General features: G+C 45.8%; 1 protein-coding gene across 1 annotated transcript in view; it reads right to left on the bottom strand.

Moving 5' to 3' along the window:
• The window catches only part of HAL (histidine ammonia-lyase), a 43,470-nt gene that overhangs the window by 19,726 nt on the left and 10,721 nt on the right, over positions 1-13,023 (bottom strand). The window contains exons 7-10 of the mRNA XM_073650688.1: positions 11,933-11,970; positions 11,727-11,852; positions 11,336-11,475; positions 11,050-11,097 (exon numbers count right to left, since the gene is read on the bottom strand). Of these exons, the coding sequence (XP_073506789.1) occupies positions 11,050-11,097; positions 11,336-11,475; positions 11,727-11,852; positions 11,933-11,970 (352 nt within the window). The remainder of the gene's footprint in view (positions 1-11,049; positions 11,098-11,335; positions 11,476-11,726; positions 11,853-11,932; positions 11,971-13,023) is intronic.

Genomic DNA, 13,023 nt, shown 5'->3' with positions numbered 1-13,023 from the left:
TAACACACAATCAAGTTTAGAAAACGAGAACAGAAAAAATACTAGTACTAATTAAAGGGGTTGTTTCAGAAAAGAGTTAAAAGAGTTAAGATTTAAAAAAATTAATCCAGAGTACTTCCAGGAAACTTCCCTGTTGATCTAAGAAAGTGGAGGGGTTAATATACCTATTTTTTGTACTATAGGATAGTTCTTACTACTTTACGTTGTTTAATATTTTCTGTTTAAATATAGACCAAAATTAAAGTAAACTACTAAAAAGTATCTTATTCACTAATGGCAGATGCTTCTCTCGCAAATAGTAAAGTACCAATGACCACCCCAGTCTCCTCTATAGACCACACAGCCTACTTTACTATAGACTGCACTGGGCAATGTCCACATTAAAGAATACCTATTATTCCTCCTTCTTGTTTTCCATTCTTCCAGCATATAATACAACTAGGCTCAATTCATAACTTGTTTCTCAAGACTTGCAGGACATGCTGGGAGTTCGCTCTGATGTTTACTGTGACAAGCTCATGGGCCCCCCTGCACCCAGTGTATTACAATGGTGTGGTTTTGGCATACGCAGAGCTGGTATGTATTATCATTGTACAAAAAAGTGTAACCTACCTACAGTTGGGAACTTTATTAAAACAACAACAAAAACACCTCCTGGTATATGTTTTTACAGTTGTAGTCAAAGGTCAATGTATGCCACTGTATGACCTGTAGTGGCAGAGGTTAGGGGAAAGACTCCCTGCGTGTATATATAAGGAGATTGCAGTATATTGGAAGATTGTCTTTGAAGAGGTATGTGCATGTGCACAGACGGGTCATAGAAGAAAACTTTGCCCAAAAAATCATGCAGCCTTGTTAAAGTGTTCATATTTTGCCTACGTCAAACATTTTTCTTAGATAAATAAATGTGAAAAAAATTCTAATTAGATGAGAATTGAAAAAAAATACAGCAATTCAGACTTAGTTATTTGGGCTTTGTTATTTGGGTTTTACCACTTTGTGGTAAAAATCACCTAATAATTTATAAATGTAATAGTTTTTAAATTATTTAAAAGTATTCTCTCTTCAAATTATATTAATGACCTATCCAAGGGGAGGTCATCAATATGAGACCAGTGGGGGTCTGACACCTGGCACCCCCAATTGCTATTAGCTCCAACATCAGCCAGAAACAGTAGGTCATCAATATCATGACTGGAGAACCCCTTTAAAAAAAATATCAAAAGCTTGCCTTCAGCCCATACCCTGAGAGCCATAACTTTTTTTTCTGTTAATGGAGTTGTATAGGGCTTGATTTTTCAGGACAAGCTGTAATATTTTATAGCATTTTGAGGTCAATACAACTTTATAATCTCTTTTTATTCTAGTTTTTTTCTGAAGTGGCCAAAAAACAGGGATAATGCCTTTTTTATTTTTCAATCTCCAAATACTCCAGAAGTGCCTCTACAGGAAGAGCCTCATAGGACTGAGCTGGCCAACACCGGTATTCCCCCCAACCGGTACGCCCAAGACAAATTTGTTTAGTCACAGAATCAGCAGAAAACCCGAGAGTGCGCTCAACTGTTGGCTGAACTTGGGTTACCCTTTGAGAAACTTCGAATCTGCAAGGATTCCACTCGCCCGAGATCTGGTGAGCTAAAGGGAAGGAGGAATGTAAGAGGAAGTAATGGTGTCTCTGAAGAGTCCCAGCATGATGTGAAATTAGGGAGGAAAGGCTGCCATCTGCTGGCCGGACTAAACCAGGCGGAACCAGTTTGCACCAGAAGAATTGCAGGGGGAGCTAGTTCTTGTGCGGGACCTGCTCAGGTGCCTTGCTTGACACAGTTCTGGTGTAACAGGCCATAGTATACCCCGAGTCCAGACTATATGCGGGGTTAAAGCAGCCTAGGATTGATTATACATCGGGTATATTATGGCCTAGGCCAATTTATACAATATATATAAATTGGCATATGCCATTTCATACCCCCTCATGCCAGATTATACCCCCCTTTATATCAGCAGCGTTGAGTAATATACACAAGAATTACTTAGTATTTCAACATCTTAATGGGGGTTCAGGTTTGTCAGGTAAGTAATGTGAAAAGATAACTGACCAGTGAATTGATAAGATCAAGTCACAATTGCATTCTAAGGGTTTAGATAAGTTCTTTTAATTTAATGAGCAAATACTACTGATATGTGTGCAAGTCATCTTTTATCTATGTGGCACTCTAACATCTGAGTCATTACAACAAACATGACACATCTCAGATGTTAGTGTCCCAGTCACATTGTATTGTAAGATCAATCTTCATCAGGTGATTAACAACACAAATACCTTCCACTACCTGTAAGTCTGTTTTAAGCTATTAAAAATGGCATCTAAAATCTCTCATTTTCAAGGGCTCATAAAATACAAAATAGAGGGATATATTGTAGCCTTGAGGGGTAAAAAATGGCATCTAAAATCTATCTAATTTACAAGGGCTCATAAAATAGAGGGGTATATTGCATCCTCGAGAGGTATACTTTGGCCTATGCTATTTTTTATAGTTTGGCCTAGGACAGTTTATCCCCCGGAGGATTATATTGTAGCCTGGATGGGTATAGTTTGGCTTAGGTTATTTTACAACCCAGGTATAGTTTGGCCTAGGACAGTTTATCCCCCGGGGTATACTCTGGCCTGGGCCAAACTATACCTGGGTTTAATCTGGACAGGGGTTCATTTGGCCTGTTACACCGGGATATAAAACCCTGTGTGCCAAATCGCGGGAGGCTTTGGCATCAAGAGAGCACAAGGGGCAGGTGGGCACAGGAGAAGACGCTGCAGCCAGAGTGACAGGCCACAACAGGAAGCATGTGCCAGCAGGGTGATTCACGCCTGCGTATACAGTACACACCAAAAGTTTGGACACACCTTCTCATTTAAAGATTTTTCTGTATTTTCATGACTATGAAAATTGTACATTCACACTGAAGGCATCAAAACTATGAATTAACACATGTGGAATTATATACTTAACAAAAAAGTGTGAAACAACTGAAAATATGTCTTATATTCTAGGTTCTTCAAAGTAGCCACCTTTTCCTTTGATGACTGCTTTGCACACTCTTGGCATTCTCTTGATGAGCTTCAAGAGGTAGTCACCGGAAATGGTCTTCCAACAATCTTGAAGGAGTTCCCAGAGATGCTAAGCACTTGTTGGTCCTTTTGCCTTCACTCTGCGGTCCAGCTTACCCCAAACCATCTCGATTGGGTTCAGGTCTAGTGACTGTAGAGGCCAGGTCATCTGGCGTAGCACCCCATCACTCTCCTTCTTGGTCAAATAGCTCTTACACAGCCTGGAGGTGTGTTTGGGGTCATTGTCCTGTTGAAAAATAAATGATGGTCCAACTAAACGCAAACCGGATGGAATAGCATGCCGCTGCAAGATGCTGTGGTAGCCATGCTGGTTCAGTATGCCTTCAATTTTGAATGAATCCCCAACAGTGTCACCAGCAAAGCACCCCCACGCCATCACATCTCCTCCTCCTCCATGCTTCACGGTGGGAACCAGGCATGTAGAGTCCATCCGTTCACCTTTTTGCGTCGCACAAAGACACGGTGGTTGGAACCAAAGATCTCAAATTTGGACTTATCAGACCAAAGCACAGATTTCCACTGGTTTAATGTCCATTCCTTGTGTTCTTTAGCCCAAACAAGTTTCTTCTGCTTGTTGCCTGTTCTTAGCAGTGGTTTCCTAGCAGCTATTTTACCATGAAGGCCTGTTGCACAAAGTCTCCTCTTAACAGTTGTTGTAGAGATGTGTCTGCTGCTAGAACTCTGTGTGGCATTGACCTGGTCTCTAATCTGATCTGCTGTTAACCTGCGATTTCTGAGGCTCGTGACTCGGATAAACTTATCCTCAGAAGCAGAGGTGACTCTTGGTCTTCCTTTCCTGGGGCGGTCCTCATGTGAGCCAGTTTCTTTGTAGTGCTTGATGGTTTTTGCAACTGCACTTGGGGACACTTTCAAAGTTTGGCCAATTTTTCGGACTGACTGACCTTCATTTCTTAAAGTAATGATGGCCACTCATTTTTCTTTATTTAGCTGCTTTTTTCTTGCCATAATACAAATTCTAACAGTCTATTCAGTAGGACTATCAGCTGTGTATCCACCTGACTTCTGCACAACACAACTGATGGTCCCAACCCCATTTATAAGGCAAGAAATCCCACTTATTAAACCTGACAGGGCACACCTGTGAAGTGAAAATCATTTCCGGTGACTACCTCTTGAAGCTCATCAAGAGAATGCCAAGAGTGTGCAAAGCAGTCATCAAAGCAAAAGGTGGCTACTTTGAAGAACCTAGAATATAAGACATATTTTCAGTTGTTTCACACTTTTTTGTTAAGTATATAATTCCACATGTGTTAATTCATAGTTTTGATGCCTTCAGTGTGAATGTACAATTTTCATAGTCATGAAAATACAGAAAATTTTTTAAATGAGAAGGTGTGTCCAAAGTTTTGGTCTGCACTGTATATATATATATATATATATATATATATATATATATATATATATATATATATATATATTTTGCTGTTTACATTTAAGGAAAAGCAAAATATAACCTTTCATATATCTTTGAAAAATATATATATATTTTTTTATTAGTTTTCTTAGGTAACATAAACCTGCGATCGCATATATAATGTAGCATCGGCGTCTCTGCCAGGCAGAGACGCCGTTCCCCTCACCGCCGCGTTCCCGGTCCGGCGTCTTCCTGTTTCCCTGCTGCTAAGGCGCGCACTGCGCGCAGCTTCCCGGGCACTGTGCTTAGGGCGCGCGCGCTCCCTCCCTCTTAAAGGGGCCGCGCGCGCCGTCCTAAAGAGTCCTCGGCCAATGGCCGGAGGACTGCCCCTATATTAAGCACCTCCTCCAAAATGGAGGTGTCTGTGTAAGGTTGTTTGCATGCTAACACTCTCCTCAGCCCTCAGGTTCCTTGCTCGCCAGTCTGTCTAACAGTCCTGCCCGCCAGTCTGTCTAACAGTCCTGCCCGCTACACCTGCCTACCCGGAGCACCTGCCAGTTACCCGCTGTGCCTGCCAGCCTGCCTACCCAAAGCACCTGCCAGTTACCCGCTGTGCCCGCTAGACCTGCCTACCCGGAGCACCTGCCAGTTACCCGCTGTGCCTTCCAGCCTGCCTACCCGGAGCACCTGCCAGTTACCCGCTAAGCCCACTAGCCTGCCTACCCGGAGCACCTGCCAGTTACCCGCTGTGCCCGCCAGACTGCCTACACGGAGCACCTGCCAGATTACCTGCCGTGCCCGCCTGCCTGCCTACCCGGAGCACCAGCCAGTTACCCACTGTGCCCGCCAGCCTGCCTACCCGGAGCACCTGCCAGATTACCTGCCATGCCCGCCTGTCAGCCTACCCGGAGCACCTGCCAGTTACCTGCCATGCTCGCCAGCCTGCCATCCGGAGCACCTGCCAGTTACCTGCCGTACCCGCCTGTTCGTTTACCCGGAGTACCTGTCTGGCTTTCCTCCGTATCCGCCTACTTGTCTACCCAGATCACCCGCCAGTCTACCTGCCGTGCTCATCCGCTGTACAGGTCAGCTCCTGTCGTCTGACCCATGGGAGTCACCTGCTCTCACACAAGGTCGGTCCCAGAGTGGCACCTGGTTCACCTGCCCGATCCCTCCTTGGTTCACGAAGTCGACTAAGCCGCCGTGTGACCTGGGTTGGTCCGAGTAGGCACTTAGTTACGCTGGTCCCTCCTTGCATCAAAGCACAGAGGTTCCACCACTCGAACCCGTAACAGTTTGCACAGGCCATGGAATCCGGTGGCTCCCAGGCTCCTTTGCTCTCTGACTTATACCAGGAGGTCTCTCATCAGAGATCCCAACAGGAGACTATCCTATCCTATCTGCGGACAGTCAACTACCGCCTGGACACGGTGTCTACTCCAACGGTGTCCGTCTCTAATCGAGTGGCACCCACTCCAGCGGCACCTCAACCCTGTGGCGCTGTGACACCCGGCTTTGGACCCCGGCTTTCTGTGCCTCCACGTTTCGATGGTGACCCTGTCCTATGTCGGGGCTTCATAAATCAGTGCACGCTGCACTTTGAACTTCTGGCACACCAGTTCATCTCCGACCGGGCCAAGGTGGCATTCATCATGTCTCACCTCACCGGAGGTGTTGCCGTGGCTTAACCCTCTGTGGGAGAGAGGGGATCCTTTGGTGTCCGATCTCCAGGCCTTCATCGTGGCTTTCCGGAAGGTGTTCGATGAACCTGGACGAAGATCTTCTACTGCCTCCTCACTTCTCCGACTCCATCAAGGGAGTCTTTCTGTGGGATGGTATGCCGTGCGTTTCTGCACCGTCGCATCTGTACTGGCCTTGAATAATGGGGCATTGGTGTCCACCTTTTGCGAGGGCCTTTCTGGACGGATCAAGGATGAGCTAGCCGGCCGAGACATACCTCCCATCCTGGACGACCTGGTGTCTTTAGCTACCCGGATCGACATCCGCTTTCTGGAACGTGCTAAGGAGACGACCCGGGAGAGAAGACCTCCGCGTCTCACTCCAACCATCCAAAGGCCTGTCTCGCAACCAGCAATCCCCCGGGTGTCTTCTCCAATTCAAATTGACCAAGCCAAGATGGTTAAGTCTCGCCAGGAGACAAGCCGCGCCGAGGGGAGTTGCTTCTACTGTGGCAGTATAGAACATCTGATCCGTTCCTGCCCGGAGAGACCGGGAAACTCCACTGTCTAGGACCGCTCGGAGAGGTCGTCCAAGGCAAGAGTTCTCCTCTCTATCCTTGACTCTGTCCATTTATGTCACCAGTGTTGAGACCCACTTCTTCAAGACTGCCTTTCTGGATTCCGGAGCCGCAGGAAATCTCATTCAACAGGCCGTTGTGGAGCGTTATCAGATTCCTACCATACATCTGGCTGAACCCTTGGCGGTTTCCTCAGTGCATGGGAGGCTTCTTACGGAAACCATCTGGCTGGTCACTGAGCCTATAACTCTTCAGGTGGGAATGCTGCACCCGGAGAAGATCTCCTTTCATGTGCGGTCCGGCCCCTCTCATCCCCTCTTGCTTGGTTTGCCCTGGTTACAGAGACATGAGCCCATCCTGAATTGGAGATCTGGTAAAGTGCTTTCTTTGGGGTCAGAAATGCCATAAATCCTGTCTGGTTCCGGTTCATCGTGCTCAACCCCCGTCTAAGCCGGCTAACCTACCTGGCTTGCCGGCACCCTACTGGTCCTATGTGGACGTCTTTGACAAAAAGGAGGCTGAGACACTACCACCTCATAGGCCGTATGATTGCCCCATCGACCTAATACCTGGTGCCTCACCTCTTCGTGGGCGAATCTATCCCTTGTCGTTGGCCGAGACCCACGCTATGTCTGAGTACATTGAGGAGAATCTTGCTAGGGGATTTATCCGGAAATCCACCTCTCCAGGTGGAGCAGGATTCTTCTTCATCAAGAAGAAAGACAGCTCGCTTTGTCCTTCTATTGACTATAGGGGTATAAACCAGATTACCGTCAAAAATAAGTACCCCCTGCCTCTCATCTCGGAGTTGTTTGACCGCCTAAAAGGCCCGAAGATCTTCACCAAGCTCAATCTTTGGGGGGCGTACAATCTGGTCCGGATTTGCCAGGGAGAAGAGTGGAAGACGGCATTTAATACCCGGGACGGTCACTACGAATACGGCGTGATGCCCTTTGGTCTCTGTAATGCTCCAGCCATCTTCCAGGAGCTAGTTAACGACATCTTCCAAGATCTCCTGTATTCCTGCGTGGTGGTGTACCTGGACGACATCTTGGTGTTCTCCCTGGATCTGCCTTCACACCGGAGGGATGTTCGTCAGGTTCTGCTGAGGCTCCGGAAGAATCGCCTGTATGCTAAATACGAGAAATGCCTCTTTGAGCAGACTTCCTTGCCGTTTCTCGGTTACATCATTTCTGAGACCGGTCTGCGCATGGATCCCAAGAAGGTGTCAGCCGTCTTAAAGTGGCCCCGACCGGAGGGATTGAAGGTGATTCAACGGTTTCTGGGTTTCGTGAACTATTACCGCCTCTTCATTCCTTATTTTTCCTCCCGGACTGCTCCCATCTCTGCTCTCACCCGTAAAGGAGTAAATCCCAGGGAGTGGTCTTCCGAGGCGGAGAAAGCCTTCGTCTCCCTAAAACAAGCCTTCTCCTCTGCTCCAGTGCTACACCGTCCGGATTGCAACAAGCAGTTCTTCCTGGAGGTTGAAGCCTCCTCCTCCGGGGCCGGAGCAGTGCTTACCCTAAAATCCTCGTCCAGGAGAATGGTAACCTGCGACTTCTTCTCCAAGCTTTTCTCCTCGTCCGAACGCAACTATTCAATAGGAGATCGGGAACTGCTGGCCATCAAATTAGTGCTGGAGGAGTGGCGCTACTCGCTGGAGAGGGCTCTGCTCCGGGTGGTCATCTACACTGACCATAAAAACCTCGCTTATTTGCAGAATGCCCAAAGACTAAACCCGCGTCTGGCGAGATGGTCACTATTCTTCTCTCGATTCTGCTTTACTCTTCACTACCACCTGGCAGACAAGAACATTAAAGCCGACGCACTATCCCATTCATTTTTGTCTACCGACCAGGAGGCGGAGCCTCTACATATTATTGATCCCTCCAAAATAATGACTGTTGCTTCATTTGACTTGTCTCATCTACCTCCTGGTAAGACCTTTGTAGCAAGGATGTTGCTGAATGTGTCGCGGCTTGTTCCTCTTGTGCCCGTAACAAGATATCTAGGCACCTTCCAGCCGGTCGTCTTCTTCCTCTTCCCATGCCTTCCGCTCCGTGGCAACATATCACAATGGACTTCATCACGGATCTCCCTGTTTCTGCCGGTTGTACTGTAATTTGGGTGGTCGCTGACCGCTTTTCTAAGATGGCCCACTTCATTCCCCTGCCTGGTCTTCCATCTGCATCGGTGCTGGCTAAGGACTTCATCCATCACATCTTCCGTCTTCACGGCTTACCCCTCCACATTGTCTCGGATCGCGGAGTTCCATTCACTTTGCGCTTCTGGAGAGCCACGTGCAAGCTGCTGGATGTCTCCTTGGATTTTTCTTCGGCCTATCATCCTCAGTCCAATGGCCAAATGGAACACATCAATCAAATCCTCACCAGTTTTCTTTGACACTTTGTCAACGCTCACCATAGAGATTGGAGAGGATGAAGAAGCATGCTGATAAGAGACGTCTGGATCCGCCTCAATTCCGTCCAGGAGACAAGGTCTGGCTTTCTTCCAAATATGTTCGTCTTAAGATACCATCTTACAAGTTGGGTCCGCGGTTCATCGGTCCGTTCGAGGTTCTGAACCAAATTAATCCTGTGGCTTACAAGCTGAAACTCCCGGCCTCCTTACGGAAGCCCAACTCCTTTCACGTGTCTCTCCTCAAACCGGTTGTCCTTAATCCTTTCTCTGACGATCCAGGTACCACCCCAGCTCCAGTCTCCGCTGAGGACGTCTTTGAGGTAGAAAACATTTTGGCCACCAAGAGGGTAAGAGGAAAGACTTTCTTTCTTGTGGATTGGAAGGGGTTTGGCCCTGATTAGAGGTCTTGGGAGCCCAGGGAGAACATTCATGCCCCTCATCTTCTAGAAAAATTTCTCGCGGGCTTAAAGAAGAGGGGCGTAAAGGGGGGGTACTGTAGCATCGGCTTCTCTGCCTCCTGCTGGGCAGAGATGCCGTTCCCCTCACCGCCGCAGTCCCGGTCCGGCGTCTTCCTGTTCCACTGCTGCTAAGGAGCGCACTGCGCGCAGCTTCCCGGGCACTGTGCTTAGGGCGCGCGCGCTCCCTCCCTCTTAAAGGGGCCGTGTACGCGCGATGTCCTAAAGAGTCCTCGGCCAATGGCCGGAGGACTGCCCCTATATTGAGCACCTCCTCCAAAATGGAGGTGCCAGTGCAAGGTTGTTGTTTGTGTGCTAACACTCTCCTCAGCCCTCAGGTTCCTTGCTCGCCAGTCTGTCTAACAGTCCTGCCCGCCAGTCTGTCTAACAGTCCTGCCCCCCAGCCTATCAGCCGTGCCCACCAGCCTGCCTACCCAGAGCACCTGCAGTTACCCGCTGTGCCCGCCAGCCTGCCTACCCGGAGCACCAGCCAGATTAACTGCCGTGCCCGCCTGCCTACCCGGAGCACCTGCCAGTTACCCGCTGTGCCGCCCAGCCTGCCTACCCGGAACACCTGCCAGATTACCTGCCGTGCCCGCCAGCCTGCCTACCCGGAACACCTGCCAGTTACCTGCCGTGCTCGCCTGCCAGCCTACCCGGAGCACCTGCCATTTACCTGCCGGGCTCGCCAGCCTGACAACCCGGAGCACCTGCCAGTTACCTGCCATACCCGCCTGCTTGTGTATCCGGATCACCCGCCAGCCTACCTGCAGTGCTCATCCGCTGTACCGGTCAGCTCCTGTCATCTGACACCTGCTCTCACACAAGGTTGGTCCCAGAGTGGCACCTGGTTCACCTGCCCGGTCCCACCCTGGTTCACGAAGTCAACTAAGCCGCCGTGTGACCTGGGTCGGTCCGAGTAGGCACTTAGTTACGCCCCTGCATCAAAGCACAGAGGTTCCACCACCCGGACCCGTAACATATAATACACTGCTGTACTGTAGTTTTGCAATCTTTTGCATAGTTACTGATCTGTGTTTTTACACTTCTCACTGGGTACAAACATGGCAAACAGTAGGCCCCATGAGACCCCGCGATCACAACCCAGGCAATTGTCAACAAAGGGTAGGCCCAGTATCTAACTTCTTAAGTGCCACAGTCACAATTGACAGATTAATATGATGCAGCAGCAGTTATTCTCGGGTGACTGCTGTATAAAACAGTCAGCACCTCTACTATATGAAGCGGTTTCAGCTCCTGAGCCCACTCCATACATGCAGTGCACACATCCGTCATACATGTATGGTTGATGTTACCATGGAGTTAACAGATTTTAATCAAAGCATTACGAAATGGGTCATACAGAGGATTCTTCTATGTTGCTTCACTAAAAACGTAATATACAAAAATTATTTACCTCTTTTGGTTTCAAAGATACTGGTTTTAATCCATGAGCTTCAAGAACCTGAATACAAAAAATATCTAATTTTATAAAATAAGTAATTATATTGTTTAGTGCAATATTAAACGTTTTTACATTTATGTGGTATAAAAAAAATATTGCGTTTTTACATCTTGCACCCAATAAAACAAATGAATATCAACATATGCTTCTGTTATACAATTTCTACTTTATCGCTTGATTAGAATAGTTTTAGTAAATCAGGCCCAAAATAACTGTGTGTCATATGATCATTTCTTACATATTTAGCATCAGCCCAGCCACTTTTTGGTGACCACATCTTTCCTTCTCCAATTAAGCCCAAAGCAAGATGAGAAAGAGGGGCAAGATCTCCACTGGCTCCAACCGTGCCTTTCTCAGGGATGTAAGGCAAGCAGCATGCTAGAAAGATGAAATAGATCTTTAGCAAGAAGCATGCTAAAAACATTTTGGACTATAGTGAATGTGAAATGTATACACTCTAGTAAATAGGGGATGGCTCCTCTGGATACAATTAATTATTAATGGATCTAATATGATTAAAAATAAAGAGAAAAAGTCATGAGAAACCTCCAACTGTAGTTGAAGTCGCAATGCACTCCATTTGTCACTTAAAAAAATAAAACGCAGTGGCCTCTAAGATACAGGCTTACCATTAAATGCTTCAATCACTTGGTGTAGTGTCTCTAGAGAAATACCACTATATCCTTTTGCTAAGACATTGATCCTCAAAGCCAAAAGCATACGTGTACGGTCAGGACTTAGGGGCTTTCCAACACCTGTTGATACATAAAAAAATCATAAAATTACCTTAAATCGAGTACAGCATCAATGTTATAAACATGAATTAAATCATTACCTGCTGAATGGGAACGAACAAGGTTGACTTGTAGATCCCTAAGTGGGAAGAAAAAATATATCATACATATAGAGACCAGTCAGCATTTATTATTCAGTGACAATGAGTTGTTTCCCCCTTGAAGGGGAAGGGGATCATGGGAGACAAGTATTGGTTCATTTGATTTTTATTCCACATTCTTTATTAAAAAAAAACTCTGGACAACCTGTTTACACCTTTGGCATATATGCCTAATCATTTTTTTTTTCACTTTTCTATTGCCATGTTCCAAGTTTTTAAGTTTTTGATGACATAGTCATATGATGGCTTTTTCGGGATAAATTGTGTTTGTCAGGGGCATCATTTTAAGATATCACTTCTTAGTAAACTTTCATTAACTCTTTATTGGAAGGAATATAAACAAAACAATAATTCTGACACTGTTATTTTGTGTTTTAAATTTTACACTATTTGCTTTGCTTCACAAATAAAATGTTAATTTTATTCTGTGGGACAGTACGAGTAAGGCAATACCAAATTTATATAGTTTTATTTACGGTAGGTTTTATTAATCATTTGTTTTAGGGTCACCATATTCTGAGAGCTGAAGGTTTTGACATTTTTCATAAATGTATATATTTTAGGTTTTGCTACTTTTGCACAAGAAATTGCTTTTTAATAAGAAAATGTTTATTTTTGGTCACCAGATACTGATACATAACTTTTTTATTTTTCCATAGATGTAACAGTATAAGGGTTTACTTTTTTGCAGGACAAGCTACAGTTTTTATTGGTATGATTTTGGGGTAAATAAAAGTTTTTGATCAGTTCTTTTTTTGGGATCAGGCATGCACAAAAATATAAAATCTGAAATTATTTTTACATTTTATTTTTTCCAGAGTTCACTGTGCAGTATAATTAACATGTTAGCTTTATTCTACACTGTGATATAATTACACTGACATCTAATTTACATCTTTTTTATGTGGTACTACTTTTTCACAAAAAAAAAATGTTTTTTTTTGTTGTCAGATTTCTTCATAATCTTTTTATTCACTATATTGAATGAAAAATTATATATTTTTATAGTGTGGGTTGCTACAAAGACGGCG

Source organism: Phyllobates terribilis, unplaced genomic scaffold, assembly GCF_046119375.1.
Source record: "Phyllobates terribilis strain yellow unplaced genomic scaffold, ASM4611937v1 Scaffold_11__3_contigs__length_659146591, whole genome shotgun sequence".
NCBI lineage: Eukaryota > Metazoa > Chordata > Amphibia > Anura > Dendrobatidae > Phyllobates > Phyllobates terribilis.
The sequence above is the reverse complement of the archived record's forward strand: the minus strand, read 5'-3'. Positions and strand labels throughout refer to the sequence as shown.